The sequence below is a fragment of the Cryptomeria japonica genome, chromosome 5, assembly GCF_030272615.1.
Source record: "Cryptomeria japonica chromosome 5, Sugi_1.0, whole genome shotgun sequence".
Lineage (NCBI taxonomy): Eukaryota > Viridiplantae > Streptophyta > Pinopsida > Cupressales > Cupressaceae > Cryptomeria > Cryptomeria japonica.
Window position 1 is genome coordinate 622928753 of NC_081409.1, and position 26279 is coordinate 622955031.

A 26279-nucleotide genomic window follows, 5' to 3' on the forward strand; every position below is an offset into this window, starting at 1 on the left:
TTCCGTCAAACTAACACATGAAATATCCGAAGAATGCATCTCGAACTCTTCTGAAATGCAGTTTGCTAGGTCTCAACGGCAACTGGTCATAATATTCCCAAACTAGTATAAGTGAGCGATCACCCTTGGTAGAAAGACCTGGAAAGTGTCTAAGTGATGCTGCCAAGTATACCAAATACGAGTTCATGAAGAAAGTCATGGTGGTAGGGACTGCTGCAAGTTGTTCACACAAGACATCGCTGATGACTTCTCCCTATGAAATGTGATGAGACTGCCTTATGAACATGATAAACCGATACATCCATGGCTCAAAGACATTAGAATACTCGAGGCCCATCATCCTGCTGAGAAGGGTTATGGTGTCTCCTATTTCCCATTTGAAATCGCAGCAGTACAACTTCGCCCACCTTGAGAAGGAGGCTCGTGGCTCTTGGATCCACCTGTTGATATGTCGCTTGCAATCTTTTTCCCTCTTCACGTAATACTCTGCTACACTTTCTTAGGAGATTTCCATGTAAACAGGTGCAGGAGGTATTCTAAAGACCTCGATCGTATCTACATCAAGACAGATTACAGCTTCGCCATCATCATTTTTGATGACTCTTGTCTCTTTGTCAAAATGATGGGCGCAGGCAAGAACAAACTCAGGTTCTAGGGCAGCCACCGGGAAAGAAGATGCATGATGGGTATGGCTGTCCAACAGCCGTTGCAAGTTATTATCCTGTGGATCTTCTACCCTCTTGACGAATTCCGACATATCAACGTGCCCTATTTCCGTATCTCTGATACGATCCAAAGGGAAAGAAACTTGGGAAGGTGCTACCTCGTTTTGATATTTGTCATATTTGTACTTCATCTTTTTTGAAACTGGAGATGGCGGCAAATCTGACATTGATTGTGAACCTGGAATACTGTGATGAAGACTTAAAAGAGTTAAGGCAACATCATAGTCAACTACAAATATCATTCTTCCTTCTTCAAATGGGAATTCAAATGGGAAAAACTTCAATTCTTGAACTTCACGATTTTGTGGGAGGAAGAGGGGAAATATATAGAAATGGGAAAATCTTGACTTTGACCAATTTCGGATCTTGGGGAAATTTTTGCAAGTATACAAGTTGGTAAGAACATACATGCAATCGGGGTTTTAAAACCCTAATGCAAGTACACTTGTAAATTTGCAAATGGAGAAATGGATGGAAAATGAGAATTTGACTTGCAGAAAGTGATGGAAATGAAAAGTACGAATATGGGAAACATGAATGGATAGAAATGGGAAAATCCGGGAATGTCATTTTCATGAAAATGGGAAGAACTTTTCAACATGTAATCCAGTTTTTAAAACCCGAATTTGAAAGGGGGGGGTATTTCACACTTTTCAACTTGGAATTTTAACCAAAAATGGTTAAATTCCTTAACCGTAAGGGAAGAACAAGAATTTCCAGCGAACTTGTAATTAGGATTAAAAATCTCGAATACAAGTAAAGAGGGAATATGGGAAGAACAATGCAATTCAAAAATGGCATACCAAAGGGAAGAGATCTCTCACAAAAACCGATTTTTGTGGGAAGAACAACATATTTTCAAAAATGCAACTAAGAAGGACAACAAAGAAAGCAAGAAAATAATAAAAAGAAGGAAAGAAAGAAAAGAGAACATACCTTTCTTCAAACTGAAAATGCTTCTCCAAAAATGCAATCAAACTTAGAATGAAGAAGAATATCCAATAAATAGAAGCAAACCGCAATCCCCAAACCCTTGCCACGTTTTTGGAAAAAATGTTTTTAGTTGCAAAAACGTGGTTATAGATGCAAGAAAATAGGGCCAAATCCTTAGGGAAATACCATGTATGAAAGTGTCAAAGCCAAACGCCCAAGGAGGAGATGAAGAAATGGCATTAAATCCTTCCAATACGCAGCCAAAGGAGGGTCACGTGGAAAAAACGTGGCAACAAATGCTTCTTGAATGGCTCATTAAATGACTGAAAACTTATCACAAACTTCACACCTAGGTAAGAGAGGTAAAAACAAACTAGGAGATTGCAGCTTCATGAAGTTTTGATCCCCCAAAATGTGGCATTTTGGAAACACGTGGTTGCTGATTTAGACCAAAAAACTAGTAAATGCAAAACCCCAAATGGTGTGATAAGTGTTTACAAATGCATAGGAATAGGGTGAAATCCAAAACGCCTCTCCTTCCTAGAAGATCTCCACAAAAATCAATTGAAAATTTCCACAAATTTGCTTCCAACTGAAAATCGGGTTTTTTGGAAGATATGACAAGTTCGAATTTGCATAAGTGAAAATCGGGTTTTTTGGAAGATATGACAAGTTTTAATTTTCACTTTTTCCTCAACAAAGCCAAATTCGGGTTTTTTAGAGCAAAGTGCAAGTTTAAAATGTCAAAAATGCACTTTATGAGCAAAATCGGGTTTTTTAGACCAAAGTGCAAGTTTAAAATTGTCACTTTTTCACTTACAAGGCAAAATCGGGATTTTTGGAGAGAGATGCAAATTTTACTTGTAAAGGGGAAATAAAATCCCTAAAACAAGTTAGAATTTGCTTGCACACATGTAATAGGGGTTTAAAATGCCTATTACATGTAAAAACCATTAAAGTAGGGGTTTTTGGAAAAAACTACAAGTTTACTTGTAACTTAACCAAAAAATCCCTATTTTAACTAAAAAAGCCAAACAACAACAAAAAAATAAAAACAATAAAAGGGAAATTTAAAACAAATTACAAGTTTTCATTTTATAAAAAAGTGCACATGTAATAAGCTAAAAATTTCCCTACAAAGACCAAAACAATGGAAATCATTAAAACTTGCAGTTTGAAGAAAATTCTCCACCTGCAGTCGGGATTTTAAAACCCGAAATTGAAAGAAAGACATAGCAAACGAACCCAGAATTCAACGAAATTCGAAACATAGTTCGAGGATGGACCAAGGATTAAGCTAGTCCAAGGATTAGTCGAAATTATGCCTCGGGAAGCATGCCATAGAGTAAAAATTTTCATTTTTTCACAAAAATTTTATGTAATGGTCCTTCATTTTTGGAAACAAAAATGAGGACAACAATTTCCAACTGAAAGTCAAACGTTTCATCCATCCTAAATGTTGTCACATGGCTGCAAGTGAAGTCTTCATTACTACCCAGTGGTTTTTCTACATGATGCCTATCCAATCCCTCTTCCTTAATGACATCTCTTTCAAGTTTTAAACCTTTATCATTGAATGTTCACTCATTAAGAGTATTTTCTGTTATGTCCTCTAAATCATGGCTGCAAATTACACTTTCAATTTCATCTCTATGGAGCTCTTCCATCCCTTTGACTATTTGTGTGGTTTCTATCAATCTAGCATTATTTTCTTATTCCAAAGGAGTGGCTATAATAGATGATTGAGTTTCTATCTTGGATGATGAAACATGTGCCAAAACTCAATTGTAAACAAAGATCATAAATTTCCTTATCCATTTTTTCAGCCATCTTAGTAGCTTGATCTCTATCCTTGAGCAAGTGTAAGTAATCAGCCTTTCAATTACCCTTTGATAGGTTGCAATTATACATAAGAGATCCCATGTTAAAAACCGCTTTTTCCTCCATTTGGGTCTTGCCTATGAGGTCTTATATGACTATGTGAGTGCTATCAATTCTTATCAGCGCTTGTACTACCTTGTCATTTGAAACCACTCATTGATTTTCAATACCATAAGTTCATGTTCAAATTCATTTAATGATTTGAGCTGCCACCTAAAGAATTTTCTAATTCCTCTTCATTTGAATGACATTATCTCCATCAATAACTTCATTACTTGAAACCTTGGAATCTTCTTATAGGCATGGTGAGACAGCATTATGATCATCACAAGATTCCCGCTTTACAGCATCAAATTCTGATTCAGCATACCTGTCAAACTCATCATAGAGACTTTTCGATACTTCCATTGCAGATTCATCAAGTGATTCTCTTTCATTCTTGATTTGTGATGTAGATGTGGATTGTCTTGATAGGGAATCTTTATATTGCTGCACACTACAAGCTAACCTCTATTTGTTCTGAAAAATAGGTCTCTCTGTCTCCTTCAAGACTTGCAGCTCTTTAGGTCCTTGATTAAAATCACCAAGGTGACTTTGCTCATTAAAGATCATGTTTTTTGATTTGTCTTCGATGGCACGATTTTCAAAATCAACTTCCTCTCTAACCCTTCCAATGCTTAACTCTTGAATAGAAGGCTTGTCCACAATAAAAGCCAAGCAATGAATCATAACAGTCCAGGAGGATGTACACCTTTGACAGACAGGAACATGGATCATGGAAAGGTAACTAATTCTGGCAGCAATCCTTTACAACATTACCAGATTCAATTATTAGTTGTAGAATGACTTTGCCATACAAAGTAACTGATTTTAGGAAAAAGAAACAATCTGAGGATGCCTGGGTGATAATTGATCTGATCAGCTAGAATATTTCAATATGTCCTAAAATCTGAAAAGAATGCTCCAAAACTTGACCCAAACCAATCTGAGATATCATTAAAAACAGATAGAAAATAGCAAAAAAATCTGACAGAAATGACTGAGAAATACACAACAGGTAATATATAAGGATAAAATCACACTTTAGTCGATTTTATACACAAACTTGCAATTTTTTGATGGAAAATCGGATAGCGAGAGACGAAATCGTTAACAGCAATTTTTAAAAGATTTCTGCTTCTATGGTTTATACTATGTAATTAGTAAATTACTAAATATTGAAGAAAGCAAAGTCTTGTAGTGGTATGCTATGAAACTTTGACAACAAAGTGAAAACAGTAATCAGAAATTTTAGTATTATCTTTAGATAGCAATCAAGTTAATTATAATCCTAAGAGAAACTGTCATCTAATTAAAAAAATATATCGTAATTTTCTAATTTAAGTGTTTTTCATTTGTTGAGTTAGAAAAGTTTTGGTCTTCTGAGTCTGAGTTGAGTTTGAGTGTGCAAACTGTGAAATATATTATTTATGTGGTTATTCAAATATAGATGATGGGGTGCTTATTTACACCATATTTATATAGTGTTGGCGGCATTATTTGTACACGGGAATAACATTAGTTAATTATGTGTAATTGTTTTGGTTAGTTGGCAACCGAGGGGTGGAAGTTGCGGTGCGACGGTTGGCACTCGCACCCCCTCGGTACCCTTTTATACTCCGGAGTGTAACTTGTAAAACACACTTATTATGAATAAAACATCTATTACACTTGTCTGATATTTACGGCATTATTCTGCGTTATGTTCTTTATGTCTTAAGTTATTCACCCGAGAGGGTAAACATTTGGCGCCGTTGCCTAGACGAACTCGGGAACGGAAGACACGGATGGCGCATAGACACAATGGGCCTACCCGTTGGTGAAGTAAACCCGGAGGCCGACGACACGCGGACAGAACTTTACACAGGAGAAGACGCGGCAACGCGCGAATTTTCAATTTTGCTCCAAGTGGCCATTCAGACATACGTTCGACGAGAAGCAGCGGAGGCAGAAATCCAACCAAGTGCCGTGTGGACAGCGCTGGAGGTTAGCTCGGCAGTGAACCGGTTAATGAACCACCTCCCCCGGTTGCTTGCACAGGCATCGCTGGCGCAACAGGCCCGCCTAGAGGAGATTGCCCAGGAAGAGCGACGACAACAAATCCTGCAACGATACGAAGAGAACAACCGACAGGACACGGAAAGAGATGGCGACAGGCCAAGAGGGAATTGAAATGTGAACCTCTTATTTTGAAATAAAAGTGTCATTGACACGAGTTGTACTTGAGCGGATGAATTAATAAAAACATGTTTTGATTTAAAGAAGTGAGAGTTAAGGAGATGTGTTACAATTAATGCCAAACTTGTTGAATAAAGATAGAAATAGAAAACCGGAAACGAACGAGTGGGAGGCCGCGCAAAGGGCTTTGATTCTGGAACAGCAAGTAGAACGTAGACGGACGCTGAGGCAACTTGCCGAAGGACGACCTACCGAAGGGTGGCCCGAGGGGAACCAAGGAGGTGTCACGGAAGGTGCAGAAGCCGACGGAAATTTCTACCCGTCGCCAGATCATCGTAGGACGCGGAGCCACGAAGAATTTCTAGAAGAAACAAGGTTAAGGCGAAATCTAGTCGAGGAGACGCGGGATCAGTTTAGGAACTTATCCTTCACACCACGGAGTGAAGATCACCAATGGGAGGCAGGAGTAGGAGCGTGTCCGAGCGAAGGGGAGGGCAATAGTACGGGTGTGGGTGCCACAGGCGATAGGCAAAACACCGTACCTCCAAGACACACCACCAACACTATCGGAGGTAGCAACGTAGGGCCACAGACACAGCCACAGACACAGACACAACCGCCTCCAGGAAGACGACCAGGGATGGCGAGCAAACAAAAGTTACCAAAGGTCACAGGGGACGGCAAGGAAGACCCCTTACGGCACTACCGTACATGTGAGACCATTTGGTCTGCCAACGGAGCAACAGACCAGGATGACTGGGTACAGCAGTTCCCAGCCACGTTACGAGGAGTCGCCATAGATTGGTACTCCGATATAGATAAGCAAAAAGTGGCCACATGGGCTACCCTACAGAAGGAATTCACGGAGGAGTTCCGGTTGCTTCGTGATGACAACGAAATTGTGACAGAGATATATAGTACCAAGCAAGGTACTAAGGAGACAGTACAGGCATACAGTCGGAGGCTGAAAGAACTCTTGGGTAAAATGGAGAGCCAGCCGGCTGAGGGCTTAAAAAAACGATGGTTCGTGGAAGGATTAAAATCCTCTCTACGGAAAAAAATGAAGATTGTACCTTCGACGTCATATGACGACGCCTATAACAGGGCAATGGATCTGGAAAGCGAGTACAAAACATCAAAAAAGAAGAAAAGTAATAGATATTCATCTGACGATGATGAAGATTCTGACGGGGAGAGCAGTAGTAGTAGCGGATCAGGTAAAAAGGTACACGCGCTCCAGAAGGACATGGAACGAATGCTGAGAGAATTCAAGGCTATGAAAGGGAGTACAAGTAAGATGGAAGAAACTGAAGTATGGTGTACAAACTGCAGAAGTGATGGACACACAAAGGGTACTTGCCCGAAGAAGGCATTCTGTGAGATTTGCCAAATGATGGGACACTCCACCAAGGAGTGCCCATACAATATGAAAACCCGAAGCCCGAACCAGGTGTTGTTCACAGAGCAGGCCACAACATCCGCACCAGCGGGTACGGGCCAGCAGACTAACACAACGGCATCATCTGGAGGATACCGGGATAATAGACGCGGCGGCGGCGGAAGAAACAATAACAATAACAACAACAAAAGCCGGATCCAGTACGATGCCAAAGGCCAGCCGATGATTCAATGTAGGGCCTGCAATCAGTGGGGACACTTCGCCCGCGATTGCACGAAGGAAGCCAACACTCAGCACCTCTGCCGATGGTGCGGGCCAGGCGACCATGAGGACGCAAATTGCCCGAAGCCTGGCGTACACCTTCTAAACATAGAACCTACGAAGGCAGAAGTATTGGCAATCACAAGGGCACAGGCTAAAAAGATTGCCTACCCAAATCCCCACATGGAGACCGAGAGAGTGCGGGAGGCCAGAGACAAGATCACGAAAAAGATGGCCGCACAAGGACAAAACAGTCACCAAACAGCGAGTCCACCACGGACGAAGGGCGAAGAGGAAATCTTACGGTAGATCTTGCAGGTAGAGGTACCGGTGAAAATTCAAGACCTCCTGGAGAGTATGCCGCAGCTAAAAACGGCTATTTTAAACTCTGTACCCCCACAAGTACAAACGAAGGAGGTCGTACGCCCCACAACCAACCCCGCGTTTAAAGAGGTCGCTAGTCCCGCGATTGATCCCATGTTGTTGGTAGTCAACAGCGGACGCCACCCGGCGGTGGTAGAAATGGGTATACTAGGGACCACCTGTTGTGACCATTTCACACATCGCCCCATTTGAAATGGGGACCCCCTCTTTTTACTCGTTTTTCGCTCGCCTTTTGCTTCGTTTTTTTAGGGTTTTGGTAGTTTGTCAGTTGACTGGATTAGGGTCAAGCCTTAGGGTTCCCTTTTCGATCTTTTCAGGCTAGAGTCCAGTTAGTCTTGAGAGCTTTTTGAGCTTCCTTTTGTAGGATGCAAATTTTTGAATGAAGTGAATTCGCCAGAATGGTTTATTTTCAATTGGAATTTTGAATGCAGAGTTTGAATTTGTCTAAGTGTTGATGATGAAATTGTGAATTTTATCCAATTGAGTAATTTTGACCAAATTTTGAGTTTTTTGATATTTGATCCCGGGCATTGGAAATAATTTGTTTTTGCCTTGTGAAGTGATTAAACTTGTGAAATCATGATATTTTGGCCTGTAAGAGCAAAATCGCTCCTGTCCCTTAGTGAAGGACCGGAGCTCGTTTTCAAAAATCTTACTGTCTCTGCAGGATCAAGATGATTTTTCGAGTGGAAGTGGTAAAGAAAGGCGTGATCTTTCCGTTGAATATAAATTGAAGAATTTCACGAACACGGAAATGCTCCAAGAGTCAAAATCGCTCCTGTCCCTCAGTGAAGGACCGGAGCTCAAAATCAAATATTGCTTTGTCCTTGCAGGATTTTAATAACTTGACGATTTGAAGAGGTCCAAGGAAGTGCATTTTACCAGTTGAATATAATTTGAAGGCACAAACATGAAGAAAAGTGGACCAAAATGCAAAATCGCTCCTGCCCCTCAGTCAGGGACCAGGGCGAAATCCAGTGTAGCTCCCGTCCCTCTCCAAGGGACCAGAGCGAAATTCCTCATGAAGCATGTTTTGGGCAAAGATCAAACAAGTTTTAGGTTTGAGGCAAGTAAAGATGGTGTAACGGATTCATTGAAGACCCAATTGAAGGTTGCAAGATACCAAATGAACTCCAAATTGGCCTGAGCGCTCCTGTCCCTCAGTCAGGGACCAGAGCGATTTTTGCCTTAGACTAATTTTTCACCAAGTTTGAACAAATTTTATGCCAAGAATAGGTGAAAGGGGGTACAACAAGACCGTTGAAGATAATTTTGAAGGTGACAAAGTGTAGTTGAGCTTGAAAGTACAATATCGCTCCTGTCCCTCAGCCAGGGACCAGGGCGATATGATGGTTATGTTGCCTTTCCTCCAAATTCAAACCACTCCAAGTCAAGATGAAAGGTGGCAAGGGCGTTTTGAAGCGTCTCAATGAAGAACGAAGTATCCAAGGTCGCCAATATTGAAAGAATCACACCAAGACATCCAGTTTGCTCCTGTCCCTCAGGCAGGGACTAGAGCGAAAGTGTTCAAATGAGGCCAAATTTGGGTTGCTATTCACATTTTGAATGTTTGAAAGGGAGTAAAGGACATCGTTTTGCACTTTGAAGATAATTACAAATTAAGATGATAAAGATTTTGCACCAAATGTCCCAGTTCGCTCCTGTCCCTCAGGCAGGGACCAGAGCGAAATTTTCATAAAGGCCTAGATTTCAAAGGTTTAACAAGTATCAAGTGGTTAAGAGGGATCAAGGGACTTCATCTTACATTATGAAAGCAATGGCAAGTTGATGAAAGCAAGCATGAGTCTAGAACATTGAAGTTCGCTCCTGTCCCTCAGTCAGGGACCAGGGCGATATTTACTATATTTGCCAATTCATTCAAAATTCATGCCAACTCAAGATTGTACATGGTTGCGCAGGGTCTAAGGCGTCTTAAGAAGATGATATGCAAAAGTTTCAAACATCAAAAGACTATCAATTGAGCTAAGGAGATAATATCACTCCTGTCCCTCAGTCAGGGACCAGGGCGATTTGCACAGGATCATTCATTTTCCTTCAAAATCAAGACAAGGCAAGGATAGGCAAGATCAAGAACATCATTTGGAAGGCGATACAAAGGAGGTGAACGTCAAAATGTTACCAATTTGAGCTAGAAATGGAGAAAACATCAAGATCGCTCCTGTCCCTCTCCAAGGGACCAGGGCGATATCACCTCAAGAGGCACTCATTCGCACAAGCAAGTCAAATCTAGTTTGAATTTCCCAATGAAAACGCCAGTTTCAACGTAAGGATGGAGATTTTGAACGTCAAAAGCACAAGAATCAAGACCAAATGGTAGATCGCTCCTGTCCCTCAGTTAGGGACCAGGGCGATGAGGTTTGTACTTTTCCACATTTTGAAATTTTTGGCGCTAACAATTTTTTTTGAATTTATTTTAAATGCTAAAAATCGATAAATTAAAAAATTCAATTAAAATGGCATTTAAAATATAGCGCAAGACATTAATTAATTAATTATTGCCTTTTAAAAAAAATCGAGTTTATGAATTAAAAAACGATGGCAATTAATTATTGATTATTAATAAAAATGGAGCGCTTGGGTTTATTTTACAAGAGTCGGCCTTTGTTATTTATTTAAAATCATTTTAATTACCTCATTTTTACAAAGTCGGCCTAAGGTAATTGTGGGAGGTGAGCGCTTATAAAAGGGAGGTGAAAGATTTCATTTTCACATTATCATTTTATCATTTCATATGCGATTTGGAGTATACAAAAAAGGTGCGAAATTGTCATTCAAGGAGAGATGCGAGTTGTATTCAAGGTGGTGCGAATTTCCATTTAAAGCAAGGTGTGCGAAGCATTATCAAAAGAGGAGTACGTGCGAACCTTAGTTTCCATTTGAGCGAACTTACCAAAGACGTCAAAGACATCTCCAAAGGTGGCGAGTTAAGGAAAAAGGTTTCAAACATTAATTTTGCCTAGGCGAATCTATCTATTTTGCATTCTAGAGTTAGCTCTCAAGGGAGATATGGCGATATGGCTTTATTGTTTTAATTTTGAATCGTTGATCGTCATAGCTTAAGTTTTGAATTTTGAAATTTTTGAATTCCACTAGCTCAATCGTTTTTTAGGAAATGATAACTCTAAGACTTATCATGAGGTTTCCTAAAATTTACTCTCTAATCTATGTTATGTATTGCAAGATCTAGTTCTTATTATGAAATGTTGTGTAGGTATGGCAACCCCGAAGGCGGGAGCATCCACCAGTCGTCTAGCTCTCATGAAGGAAGATCAAAAGACCGAAGAAGTGGAGACCAAGATCGTGTCAAAGTGGAACAACATTGGAGATACTAACTTGGGCAACTTCAGCACGAAGAAGTTTCGAGAGGTCCCTTACATTGGTAAGCCATCACATATCGCCCGGAGAATAATCGAGAGTGGCATCATTAAGGCGGCCGGCTTCCCTCCAGCAGTTCAGTGCCATGAGTTAATGATCGAATGTGCTCGTCATTATGATCCTCAGTCTAGAATGATCGTGTCCAATGAAGGAAATACTTTAGCCTATCTTTCAGAGGAAGCTATAAGTGAGGCTTTCCATCTTCCAGAGCATAGGGACATGATATACAAGAGCATAGAAGGAGCCAGGTCAATGTACGAAGATGATCCAGATGCTTGTCTAAGCATAATCAACAAGAACTGGTTACTCAAGAGTCGTCCTCGCCTGAGCAAGATCCCGAACACACCGCACAGGATTGATTTCCAGGAGGAGTACAGAGATTTGATCACAATGCTCAACCGAGTTACAGGAGCCCCTCACGCCTTCTACTTTGAGAAGTGGATGTTCTACTTCATCCAGGTGATAGTTCAGGGAAAAGGAACCATACATTGGGCTAGAATGATTAGCCATTGCTTGGACGTACAGTTGAGGAGACTCAAGGCTACCAAGTCCTTCCACATGAGTTCATACGTCATATATGCCTTGATCAGGAGTTTCGAGTACGCAGGACTACCTCATAGAGGAGTGATTGGAAGAGGACCTGGCGAGGTCAGAATTTGTGATTCCTATGTCCACTTGCATCATCCGCCAGGAAGCAACTACAAGCTAGTTAATGATACCTTCACGATGAACATCACAAGGACGTTGCAAGGTGGGATTCACAACAGATTATCTCAGGATGCACAGGAATTAATAAAGAGGTACGGTGCTTGGTTTATCCAGTTTCCGAAGTTCACTTATATTAGAGTGCATGGATGTCCTTCACCTCCCTACATGTTGCCGAGATATCCGACAGACAGAATTGTGTTACTTGAAGTAACGAGACAGTTGGCAGCATATGCGAAGGCATTCAGACACAGACATGGGAATGGAGTTCCGGTACCTATCATTTTGGGCAATTCAGTTGAGGTATGTCCTAATGCTTTAGCTATGGATGACGCAGAGAAGGAGTTAGCCTTGTATTCTTTTTCATCCTTTGCTTTGAGAGAAAGCTTTGATCCACATGGACATTTAGACGAGACAGTCGGTAGGAAGTTTAAGCATGAGTACCAAATAGAAGATTTTATGATGAATCTCTTAGATGATCTTGAAGTGAAACGAAAAATGCATTTCAGATTGAATTTGGATTTCATCAGGAAATGCAGGATTTACAGAGTGGCTGACCAAGCACAGGACAGAGTATTTGAGGTACTACGTACCATTCTTGGCAGGAGGATCGAGGTCGAGACAGATGTGGATATGCAGGAATTAGAGGATAGAATCAAGGTCATCTTTTGCAAGGACACTAATATCACAGACGAGCAATATGATCAGATGTTTGCTACCATGCTCCTGATTGAAAGAACTAAGGAACTTGAATCTTCATGGGACGCAGCTCTTCTAGATGCATTTGATCAGGTCATCCACTTGGAAGAAAGTATGAAGAATCTTCCCGAGATTCCAATTGCTGAGATCGAAGGAATCGTATCAAGATTCATTGCATATGCTAAAAAGGAACATTGGAAAGGGAATAAGATTCTAGATGAGAGGTTGTTATAGATGACATGGCACCTTAATTGTCATTGGTTTATGTCTCCTAGGTTTTTGTGCCAAATTTAATATTTGGCTATACATTTAATATTGTTCAATAAAAAGGAGGCCATTTGTAACAAACCCTAATTAGGGTTTAGGTGTCATGATCTTGACCGTTGATCTGCTTTCAATCTGGACCATTCATTGTAATTGAGGATGCTATTTATACCCTCATTTTCATTTCATTTGTAATAGAGAATAGTGATTAGTTAGATATCAGAGAGTTTGATGTATTAGAGAGATTAGAGTTAGAAGCAATTTTACTTTTGTAGCAAGATTGAGTTTTGAAGAAAGGAATTCAAGCAATTGTTGTACATGATGACTTTGAAATCAATGAAATATTGAAGTTATGGTGTTTTGTTGCAACTTTCTTGGTTATCTTCATGGTTGTTCAATTTACTTGAATCATGCTCAATCAAAGTAGTGTGTTAATTCGAAGGACATAGTGTGAGACTTGATCTTTGGTAGGATTCGCTTTCCAAACCACTAGCTTCTTGCTGATTGTAGGAACACCTTGCGTGGTCGACTGGAGAATATTTGAATCACCTAACCTTCAATCATTATTGTATCTTGGATATGTACCTTCGTGGTAGTGTCTTTGATCTTTGATGCGTTGAAAATCATTTCGTTACCTTAGAAGATTGCATCAATTTCAATTGAGTTGTTATTTTATGGCGAAATTGAAGTTGGTAGAATCTTGCCAAGTCTTGTCCACATGAAGTCATTCTTAGGGTTAGATTAGATTAGACTTCTTGCAAAACCCTATCCTTTTGTTATTTTTTGAAAAGCTTCTTTAATTTAGCAAAAACAAGGACTTCGGAGTGTAAGGCCCCTTGAGGACATAGCAAATCACAACGACCACTGGTGCTTATCCACACGTAGAGACCCTACTAACCAGAACATTGGAGTCATCCTAACTGATCCTTCATGCGAATCTTCAGCAGTTAGAGACTTTATTCAAGAGAGGATAAGATGCCTTTAGGTATTTTATTCTGTGTATGATGGTATACAAAATACACGTCAACACCACCCTAACAGACACGATTGTGGACGGAGGGTCAGGAGTAAATGTACTCCCAGAAGCGACATGGAAAAAGTTGGGAAAGCCTACGTTATGGCCCCCTACGTTCAACCTACTAGGGGCAGACCAACATGGGATTAAACCCATTGGTACCCTCATGGGCCAACAGGTGATGGTCGGCACGCAGCCATTTGTGCTGGACTTTGTGGTAATCCCCTTAAAGCAGAAGGGATATGACGCCATCCTGGGGCAGGGGTGGCTCATCGCAGCGAAAGCGAACCATAACTGGAAGAGGAATACCCTTTCTTTGGAAAACATCGAGAGGAAGTACGTAATAGATCCCCGTACGCAGATGGTGAGCGAGGAGTTAGCCTCTTCCTCCGACTCGGAGTCCGAGGGACACCAGTTAGCGGAGGGTGGAAGTAGAGGCCGCATGGAGCCCAGTGATGAAGGGGTATTAGAACTGGAGGCATGCTCAGGGGACGATGGGGACTCCTTGAATGGCCTCTTCCATTGGCAAATGGGGGATTATGAACTATTTACACCATCGTGCAACATCTTGAGCATCGAAGAAGAACCAGAGATATTCCCCCCAGAATATGGCGAGTATAAGGAAGGGGAGGCAGCAGTGAATGAGGCGTCGGCACACCAATTTCCAGAAGGGGAGCCTATTAAGTATCAGGAAGCCACGTTAAAGGAAATGAATCTCGGGGAGACAAGTGACCCCAAGATCATCCTGGTCGAAGATGATTGGAATCCAGTGTTGAAGGCCGCAGCCTTCAAAATTTTCTTGGAATACAAGGAGGTCTTTGCATGGACATACAAGGACTTGAAGGGCGTGCCCCCAGAGCTATGTGTGCACCGAATAACATTAGTACCAGGAGCCCAGCCAGTGAGGAAGCGGCCGTACCGAATGAACAAAAATTATGCTGTACGGGTGAACGACGAGATTGAGCGGATGTTGGAAGCGGGCATAATTTTCAGAGTACAGACAAGCGAATGGGTGTCCCCCATTGTGATTTCCCTCAAGAAAGAGGCCAATCAGATCCGGATCTGTGTAGATTTCCGATGCCTAAACGCTGTCACCGTTAAAGACCCGTTTCCCATACCCTTCACAGACAGCATCTTGGAGGAAGTAGCTGGACACGAAATCTATTCCTTCATGGATGGGTTCTCTGGTTACAACCAGATATCCATCGCGGAGGAAGATAAGCTGAAAACAACCTTTGTGGTGGAGGACGGTGTGTACGCATACAACCGAATGCCCTTCGGTCTATGCAATGCGCCTGCCACCTTTCAGCGCATCATCCTGCACATTTTCGAAAGGATGTCGGTGGGGAACTTCAAAGCATTCCTGGATGATTGGTCTATTTACAGTAAACAGGACATCCACTTAAAAACTCTGGGAGAGTGCTTAGAGAGGTGTCGGAGGGCACGATTGGCCCTCAACCCGAAGAAATGTAGATTCATGGTACCACAGGGGAGATTGCTGGGACACATTGTGTGTAAAGAAGGATTGAAAACGAACCCGGACAAGATTCGGGTAATAGTAGAAATGGAGCCTCCGACGGACGTCACCGGGGTAAAATCCTTCCTTGGTCATGTGGGGTACTACAGAAGGTTTATCAAGAACTTCGCAGAGGTGTCCCACCTGTTGGATCAATTGACAAGGAAAGGGGAACCATACAGTTGGGCAGAGCCACAGAGCAAGGCCTTCGAAGAGCTGAAGACAAGGTTGATGGTAGCGCCCATACTGGCATACCCGAACTGGGATAAGGAATTCCACGTTCACGTAGATGCCTCAAACTATGCCATTGGGGCTACATTAGCCCAAGTAGGAGGACACAGGCTGGACCACCCCATTTATTTTCCCAGCAGATTGCTCTCGAAGGCGGAGAAAAACTATAGTACCACAGAACGTGAAGCCCTCGGTATGGTCTATGCAGTACAGAAATTCCGTCATTACCTCCTGGCCACACCATTCACATTTTACGTAGACCACCAGGCACTCATGTATTTAGTGAACAAGCCCATTATCCAGGGGAGGATAAGTCGTTGGCTATTGCTATTACAGGAGTTCACATTTTTAATTGTGGTGAGACTAGGGCGAAGCCATGTCATAGCCGACCAGCTGTCGCGGATTAAGTCAGGGGAACCTCCAGAGGGAGTAAATGATGATTTCCCGGATGCACACTTGTTCCAAATAGCCATGCTCCCTTCGTGGTACAAGACGATTGGAGAGTACCTATCGACGTCCCGATTTCCGGAAGGTATGCCTCCAGGAGAACGAAGAAAGCTCGCATTAAGGAGCAGGACTTTTTCACTCATCAACGGGTTACTTTACAAGATGGGGACGGACTAGATATTAAGGCGTTGTGTCATGGAGGAAGAAGTCTCGAGTGTCCTAAGGGAGGCACACGAAGGGCCCGCAGGTGGACACATGGGTCCAGACACCACAGCCCGAAAGGTGCTTCTCGCAGGACTATGGTGGCCAACGGTGTATCACGACGCTAGGGAGTGGGTCGTGCGGTGTGACACTTGCCAGCGGGCGGGCAAACCTCTGAAGCGGGACTTCATGCCCCTCAACCCGTCGCATGCACAAGAACTCTTTGAGCGATGGGGACTCGACTTTGTGGGCCCTCTTAAGGCCAGTCGCGCACGACGGTGCCGATACATTATAGTTGCGACAAAATACTTGACCAAGTGGGTGGAGGCAAGGGCCCTCCAGGATAATTCGGCAGTAAGCACAGCGAAGTTTATTTATGAACAGATCATTACGCGATACGGTATACCTATTTAGTTGACCAGTGACCGAGGAGGCCACTTCGTGAACCATGTCATACACAAGTTGACATCAGACTTCAAGATTTTTCACTCATTCTCAAGTCCGTACTACCCACGTGCCAATGGCCAGGCGGAGGCCACAAATAAAATAATAATGTCAGTGATATATAAGTCTTGCGGAGTGGAGAAGGATGACTGGGAGGAGCGCCTGCCGTCAGTACTTTGGGCATACCGAACGACCTACAAAGTAACTACTGGATAGACTCCTTTCCAGCTGATGTATGGACAAGAAGCCGTGGTGCCAGTTGAATTCATGGTACCAAGTTTGCGGATTGCCATCGATAATCGCCTTGGCGACATGGAAAGCCTGAGGGAGAGGCTGTACGCGTTGAACAAATTGGACGAGCGAAGGATGATGGCTCAGTGGGCGACAGAAACAGCCCAGCAAAGACGGAAGGTGTGGCACGACAAGCACCTCCGGCGAATGAATTTTACTCCCGGACAGCTGGTGTTAAAATTCAACGGGAGGAACGAAATTAAACCGGGGAAATTCAAAGTTCGATGGTCAGGGCCCTTCCGGAGACGTGAGGTCAACACGAACGGGGCGATAAAGTTATGGACGCTGGATGGGAAGGAGATACCAGACGCAGTCAACGGGTCGAAACTAAAAATCTATCACGAACGGAGGGAACCGGGAACCCCCAGTCACTCAGCCGCTCCAAAAAATTAGAAAATTTGAAAAAAATATATATACGAAAATTCGAAAAAAAAGGTATATATAAAAGAAAAATTCGAGAAAAAATATATATATATAAAAAAAAAAATTGAAAAAATAAGTCTTTAAAAAAAAAAAAAAAAAAAAAAAAAAAAAAAGAGGGTCGTTACGAAGGGTGGATTTTTTCTAAACAAATCAGTTACGGGGAGATCGATGGATTCAACAGGGAAGAGGAGTTGGAAGAAACAGCTGCATGCTTCTTCCAGTAGCAACCAGAAGAATAGAGGTAGCAATATCAGGATTTTAGCTTCAGGAGTGCATGTTGCAGGCGGCACCATGGATGCCAGCACTCGGCAAAAACAAAAACAGAAAACACCACAAGTGCGAAAAACACAGTGACGCCACAGAATATTACTTTCGAGGGCCTGAATGGATTGGAATGCCGCAAATGGTGGCAGGATACCCCCGATAATGACCTGGTAAAGCAAAACCTCCGGAAGGCACAGGTAGAGTGGGCTATCCGGATGCCTGTGTTCCCTATCCGGAAGTACGAGGGTGCCCTACACTTCATGGTGGACACCTTCGACAGACATACATGCACCAGCACATTTGAATACCTCCGGAGGGATGTCACCATATCCTTCAAAGCAAGGGATTTCACGAGGGTATTCGGCACTCCGGGCAGCCAGAGAAAGAAAATAGACCTGAAGGCCAAGAAGATGACACAGGAGGAGAAGGAGCGGTGGATTAAATTAGTCTCCCGGAATTTGACCACAGCCGAGTTGGACAGCGTAGTTAGAGCCACAAAGAGTCGGGGAATCCGCAAGACTTTGGTTGCGGAGGGCCACTGGAGGTGCATCATGGATGTTATCAAGAGCAGATTGACAGGGTCGGGTAGGGCGTCGGACATTGCCCTCCCTCAGATTATGCTGATGAATGGGCTGATGAATGGCATCGTGTATGACTGGGCAGCGTTACTAGCAGAGCGTATGTATGAGTTTCTGACGCTCCAGCATCGCACATTCTACATGCCTCATTATGCTATAGGGTTATTCCTGGAGGCCACGCGGGAAGTTGTGCCAGAGGATGAGTTGGAGGTACGGCCACAAGGACCGTTGGCAGCGGGAGAGCCTCCAATAATGTATTGGAGGCACTTGGACATTGGGCACTCTTCCGCGAAGCGGAAACGGGCGGTGGATATGGCCTCGGCCTCCAGGGAGCCTCACAACGGGAGGGAGTCCAGCAGCACGGAGGATTCGGAGGAGGAAGATGAGGAGGACGATAGCAGTCAGGCAACGGAGGAGCCTGTACGCGTCCGGTTTGCCCCACCTCTATTACCGATGGGCACGACTGTGCCAGCATCTGGAGTAGGCGGCACTTGTATTCCGGCCTTCGGGCAGAGCCATACGCCTGTTACATTGGGTCCCCTCCAACACGAGCAGCAGGGAGCACCGTCGGGCCCAGCCACAGCGGCACTTACCGAGGACATGGCAGAGTCAGGGACGGAGGAGTCACCGCACCGGGTAGTGGTCGAGCAGGGGCCGACGGAGGTGGAGGCTACCGAGCCTCCCGTGCGGTTGGAGGTCGTGGGTGGTGACACCGTGGTGACTGTTTCTGCTTCGTTGTTGGAGGAGCCGACCACAGCGACCCCTCCCCCAGTCACAGAGATGCGTGCTGACCTCGAGGCTATGCAGAGCTGGCTCACACAGCGGTTTCAGATGACACTGGCACAGCCGGAGGGAGCTGTTGTATTTTCATCGCGTCGAGAGACGGGAGCGGAGGTAGTCCACTTGGATGACTCGTCAGGGGAGGCACATGGACTCACAGTTGGGCACGAGGCAGGGGAGGTCGCCTCTGGGCAGGCACCAGGAGATGGTGCACCTTCGGTGGCGGAGGCGGTACCTTCGCAGCAGGCTACAGTAGTGACCGCTCCACCAGGGATTTCCCAGTCTTCGGCACAGGTGGGAGAGGATGTTGAGACTTATCTCGCGGATATGGCTGATATGGTTACGAGGGGTAGGCGGGTAGTGGCCGCCACCCAGACGCAAGCATTGCAGCAGGTGGTGGTGGAGCTCGAGCAGGTCCTACAGTTTATGCGGGTGGACTGCCCGACAGCCTTTGCTACCTGCTTTGAGTCCCAGGGGTGGCCGACTACGGAGACAGCGGAGATGCTCCAGGCCTGGAGGCTGCGTCAGCCCGTTGTGGAGAGTCGGGTGACGGCAGTTGTCCGCGAGATCGAGCAAGTCTATCGGGATGCCTATTATACATTGAGGCGCACACAGCAAGAGTCTACAGTCAGGGAGGCTTCCCGAGTAGCGTTGGAGAGCGAGGTGGCCAGTCAGCAGGCCTCCTGGGCAGCCGAGAGGGCGCAGTTGTTGGCACAGCTAGAGGCGGCCTGCACAGAGACGGCTGAGATCCGGACAGCGAAGGCGGAGGTAGAGACTCGCCTGGCAGCCGAGCAGACACGGTTGGCCTGCGCGACGGCGGCAGTGGATACCAAGGAGAAGGAGTTACTGGAGGCAACACACATGGTGAAGACAGCTCTAGAGAAGGTCCTCATGGCAGAACGGGATGTGGCTGCACACACTCAGCAGGTGTACGAGCTTCGTTCCCGCTTGGCAGCCCAGACACCACCATCTCACACTTCTACTTTAGGGACGCTTTCTCAGCCCCCTCCCTAGTCTTTCCGATATCTTGTATAGGTTGCATTATCTCCATTTTTGTAAGTCACCTGGAGACGACTTTTCTTTTTGGGGGGAATGATGTTGGCGGCATTATTTGTACACGGGAATAACATTAGTTAATAACATTAGTTAATTATGTGTAATTGTTTTGGTTAGTTGGCAACCGAGGGGTGGAAGTTGCGGTGCGACGGTTGGCGCTCGCATCCCCTCGGTACCCTTTTATACTCCGGAATGTAACTTGTAAAACACACTTATTATGAATAGAACATCTGTTACACTTGTCTGATATTTATGGCATTATTTTGCGTTATGTTCTTTATGTCTTAAGTTATTCACCCGAGAGGGTAAACATATAGAACTAGTAAAATACAGTTAGAAATAAGACTCTACACACAGAAACTCATATTATATTAATAGCCTAGATTATATATAGTGTATTCCTTATATATATTAGAAACTGATTTAAGATCTTTTTTATACTATGTAATTAGTAAATTACTAATTATTGAAGAATGCAAAGTCTTGTAGTGGTATGCTATGAAACTTTGACAACAATAATAATAATATGTATTAAATGAATCTGATGTGGGTTTGAGGGAATCACCCCTTGCAGGGGTCAAGGGGTAGCACTCCCAGTGGAGTCACCTATCACAGTATAGAGCAAGATCAAGGGGTGGAACCATCACCACCAAGCCCAAAATATGTTTGAGAGTGGTGACTTTGACATTCACCTAAGGTCATAATGCCAATACATCTAGGGGTTGGCTAAAAATAACTTGACCCTCACAATTCAACAACTTCCCAAAAACATTTTTCAATTTTGTCCATCCTTGTGTAAAAGCAATTTTCAATTTTGTCCATCCTTGTGTATCCCTAGATATCAATGATCCAGGCAAAGAGGTTTCAAAAGTGTACCTTTACCCAAATCAATCCCACAAGTTACAGGATCATTTACGCAAATGAGCTCATATCCAAGCAGCTTGGAATTGATCTTGCAACACATGGATTTCACGTACAAAGAATTTTGAATGTGTCACGGTCCTGAGACTGTGAACACATCAAGAACAATTTATGGGCATTTAACAACTCCATTGTGTGTTGTATCAACAATTATTCTTCATTGTTGTTCAGTGAGTTAAAGTGCATTATCCTCTCACATTTAATTTCAATGAAAACAGCTTTTCAATTACCAATTCTTAGTTGTATTACTTAATCTAGGTTGATTTGTGCTTTATGGTTGTATCGATCTTCTAATTAGCCTAAGTCAATCCGTATAAGGCAAATTTATTTATTTACACTGATATTAATATTTTATTAGTAAGTTTAATACTGAAGACTTTTAAGTAAAAGAATATTATAACTTTGTTTGCATCAAAACAAATTTAAAGTTTAATCACGCAGTGGATTGGGGATGATTTGAAAGAAGTCTACAATTTTAAAAGTTTGGAAATGCTAGTAAATCTTTTGCAAAATTATTTTTTTCTTTAAAATTAATCTAAAAGTGTTATTTTCCTTTCTTAAAAACTTGATGTAGAAAGTTGATGTATTACTCATAAAAAGGTATTGTTTTGTAGAAATTGATGAAATTCTTCATCCAAAGGCGTTAATTGGTACAAATTGCCTTATAAAATTCTTCATTTTCAGATTCTGAGTATCTTTTGAGGAAAAAAAAAAATCAAAAGCAACCAATCCGGTAAACCCTAAGCTATTAAACGAAGCTAAGGTGGCTGCGTTCATTATGTCAAAGAGTGAATGTAGTAAAACCCTAAAGCTGAGTGTTGAGGAACAATGGCTCGACAGATATTAGACAATGAACTTTCCTCAATCAACGTCAACCTGGGCCTTTATGCGAGGGACTGACTTCTAGAGTTTAGGGATATACCTGTGGGTGCAGAAAAGAACCCTAATGTACAACCTGGCCATCAAATTGCTCACAAATTCTCTAAATTGAAAACAACAAAACTAAGCCATAATTAAACAAATTGAGGCAGAAATTATACATATATCAAAAAAATTCTCTGAATTGGAAACAATTAAATTTAAGTAGACAACAGAACTAAGCTATAATTAAACAAATTGAAGCAAAAATTATACATATATAAAAAAAAATCTCTGCAATTGGAAACAATTAAATTTAAGTAGACAAAAGAACTAAGCTATAATTAAACAAATAGAGGCAAAAATTATAAATATATCAAAAAAATCTCTGAATTGAAAACAATTAAATTTAAGTAGACAACAGAACCAAGCTATAATAAAACAAATTGAGGCAAAAATTATACATATATAAAAAAAAATTCTCTGGATTAAAAACAATTAAATTTAAGTAGACGACAGAACTAAGCTAAAATTAAACAAATAGAGGCAAAAATTATACATATATCAAAAAAAAATGAAACCCTAACACTGACCACATCTCCCACGACAACGATCCGAACAGAGTGCGCCATGGCCGTGTTTTTCGCTCGACAGTGTGTGACGAAGAAGAGTGGTTTGTAATGGTGGATTTGAAATGGCAAATGTGATTGTGATAGTGAGGGCTGCAACATCTGTAAACTCAATGCCACCACAATAGTAATGGCACGCTAGGCCAGTTCAAGCCACGTGTCACTTCTAAACCAGTTTTCCATGGGTGTAAAAGCTGTCCTCTAAGTTGAAAACAAGAAGTTTCTTCCTCGTCAAGATACTTTTAGCGAGGGTGTTTTTTGGTTGGATCTATTTGTTTTTTGTTTTTTGGTTAGCTACCCATGGGTTCAAAAGGTTGTTTGGCATTGTAAACATTAGTAAAAACATTCATTCAATCAATGTTTGTCTAATGAATGAATGAGTGAATTTAAATGTCGTCTATGAAACTATCATTCTATGGGATTAAGAGTATCAATGTTAAAAAATTACAAGTTAATTTCAATGTTGGTTCTTTTATTGTGGATCTTGATCAAGAAACTTTCGGTTTGTGAAGCCTTGCCTCCTCAAATAGCTCATTTAGACTATTCACTTTCAAATTGTTTTCATAGAAAGAAAGAAATAAATTTATTTTAATATCCACGAGACTTAACAAAGTCTATGGGGCAGTACATCAGATCTAACCAATTTCTGCAAATCTGCTCGCTTTCTGTGTAAAATGCTAACAAGTGGCTCCAACCTCTCGACAAAATCCTTGCTAAAAAAATCTTACCAAGATCCCTCAGTCAATAATTTATTATACTTGTCCCTAACGTCTTTGAAAGTGTTGCACTCTAAAATGAAGTGTTTTTCGATTTCAACTTTCCCAGATGTGCAAAAAATACACTCTTTCCTCCCAAGTTTTTTTGGGTCTTTTCCAACGACTAGTTTCGCTACGGAGTTGATGAGAGTTAGTTCTTAATTGAGCAATAATATACTTAGCTTTCCACAAAATATTGGCCCTTATATAAGCTTTTTGATGATGATCAAAAGTAGGATTGGACTCTGTGATATAATATTTTTTCTTTCTCGCTAACTCATTACCCCAAGCCCATTGGTGAAACTTATCCATAACAAAAGCCTTTATCTCTTTACTATTTGTGGGGCACGAATTTAAGAAGATATTCCATTTACTCAACCATTTGATGTTTTGTTGAATCCAAGTCTTCTTTCTTTTGCACAAGGTGTCATTGAAAACCGCTTTAAGCCATCTGCTTTCCTCCATTTGCCCAATTCTTTTGAGATACCTAATGAGACGAACCATAGCAATAGCTTCAATAGGAGCAGCCCCAATCTCACTCAACATGAAATCATAAGGAACTGTATTTTTAATCTTGAACTTGCTTGTTATCAAGCACTTTTGGATTTGCTCGATCTACTTCCACTACGAACCTGAAGTGTTGTTGGCCCATAATTCACAACCATAGAGAATAACAAGAAGAACTAAAAGCCCAAAAAGAGTTTGGGAGGCCTTCCAATCCCAAAGCTCCGCTTCTCTACATATGTTAATGAATATCCTCATATGCTACACACTCAAACAAGAAGTGTCGTTCGGTTTCCACCATGTCTTGATTGCAGAAAAGACAAATTCTTTTATCTCACTCTTCCTTAGGGATCGCCCATCTACCCATCTCACATCTAAGATGTTGAGAACCAGTTCTCAACTACGCAATTAGAAGTCTAGCCTTTCCCTTAATTGCCACCCTTAATTGCCACCCTTAGATAGTCTTTTTTATCATATTCCTCAAGGAGTTGAACTCTTTAATATACTATGTTTTTTTTCAACGAACTTGTTTTGCCCACATAGCAGTTCTAAATTTTTTAAACACACATTTTTATCTCTTCATTATTGTTAAGGAAATCTTCCAAATTGATGTCCCACTTGCTCATCCACTTGTTCTTCTTTATCCAAGTCTTCTTCCTTTGTTTTTTAATTCCGCTTCAACAACAATTTTGGGTCACTATTGGTTGTCCATGTTTTTAACTTTTTTTAAATAACTTAGAAAATAGATTATTATTGAGGCCTCCATTGGGAACATTACTGCTTCCACCAAAAGAATCTCATAAGAAATTGTTGACTTGGCCTTGAGACTACTAATGATTATATGCTTTTAGATTCTTTCTTGTTGCCTCCAATTGTGGTTTGACAAGCTACTCTCCCCAAATATCACAACCATAAAGGACAATTGGCATAACTATCAAAATGAAGAAGGTTTTTTTGGTTTTCCAACCCCATAATTCTACTTTCTTACATTTGTTTTGCAATAGATAACAAGCCTTCCAACCTCCTTGAATCCTTTTTGACCTACAAGTCACCCAACTAATCTTATTGTGGAAATCAATCTCCTTGAGTACTTGTATTCTTCCACTATTTCCAACATGGAACCTTCAAATTTGAAGCTAATTTGTTGCTTCTTTACTTTCAAAGAGAAAATCATGGCTTTAGTCTTGCTAGTGTCTAAATGCATTCCAACCTCTTGGAAAAAAGTTGAAGTGCCTTCAAATGTTCTCTTAAATCATTCGCAATTTTTGCAATTAGGATAAGATCATTACATTGTGTTAAGTCATGTTACATATGTTGGTATTTTGGTATGGTTTTGTCATTGATGTCAACACCTACTAAAAACAAGCACTTTGGAGATCCAACAACATTCATCGGCAAACAAGTAACTATTGCACAGTTACTGGTATATGGTTCACCGGTAGGATATAATGTTCATCGGTACCTGGAATGATATGGAAGACACTTGGTAATGTCAAAGACATCGTGTGGACATTTTGTTTTGAAGAATTGATCATTGGTATATTCATATTTGCATATTTGTTTTTACCGACAAATAGGTCTAGGGATATCTAGGGTTACACCGGTAGATTTATCTTTTCCAGATCAGCATGGCACGCTATGGAGATGATTTATTATTGATGTAAATGCATTAAGCCGACATGTTTAATTGGTTATTGCTTCGGATATTATATTGTATGTAAAATGTTTATTGTAATATCTTGTAGAGCCAACCTACTAAAATTGGTCTTAGGTTATGGTATAAATGTAAGATCTTATTTGTAAGATCAAGTGTGGAATGCAAAAAAGAATTGAGCGAAGGTATATGCGAGATTAAGTAGAGGTATACACGAAGACATCATTTGAAGGTGAAGCTAGGTTTTTGTATAAGCATATCAGCATTACACCGGTATTGAATCTAGCATATGAAGATGTTATTTTGTGCAGTACATTCTTATTGGATTTAACCATCCAACTGTAATCAATGTGACTCCCATTTTGTGATTAAGCAGTGAGCTCTAGGCTGTTGGCCTTTCTGCATGTGCAGGCCCCATTTATGTACACTTACTATCTGCAGTAGTATCATCTAATTGTGGGTAAGGTTTCCCACCGTGGTTTTTCCCCTTACAGGGTTTCCACGTACAAATATTGGTGTTATGTGTTGTGGATGACTTTATGTTTATGTCTCATGCATTAATCTTTACCGGTATAGCAATTTACTGTTAACACTGTCTACCGGCATACTTAATTGGTTTACCGGTATAAAGCATCAAGTTGGTTAATTGGTTTTTGGTTTGAACTTATTTGACAACTAATTCACCCCCCCCTCTCAGTTGTCTCTGGGACCTAACAATTGGTATCAGAGCTTAGTCCTCTTTTACAGAAGTTTAACAACTTGAGGAGATCCAATGTCTACTAATTACTTCAGGAAGGACAGTCCTAAACTTGATGGAACCAACTATGGGATATGGAAGATCAGGATGG

At 41.8% G+C, this 26279-nt stretch overlaps 1 protein-coding gene across 1 annotated transcript in view; it reads right to left on the reverse strand.

Moving 5' to 3' along the window:
• Positions 1-22775, reverse strand: part of LOC131063776 (uncharacterized) — a 233543-nt gene extending 210768 nt beyond the window's left edge. Inside the window, exon 1 of the mRNA XM_057997708.2 lies at positions 22483-22775. Within this exon, the coding sequence (XP_057853691.1) occupies positions 22483-22620 (138 nt within the window). The 5' untranslated portion in view covers positions 22621-22775. The remainder of the gene's footprint in view (positions 1-22482) is intronic.
• Between the last annotated feature and the right edge of the window lie 3504 nt (positions 22776-26279).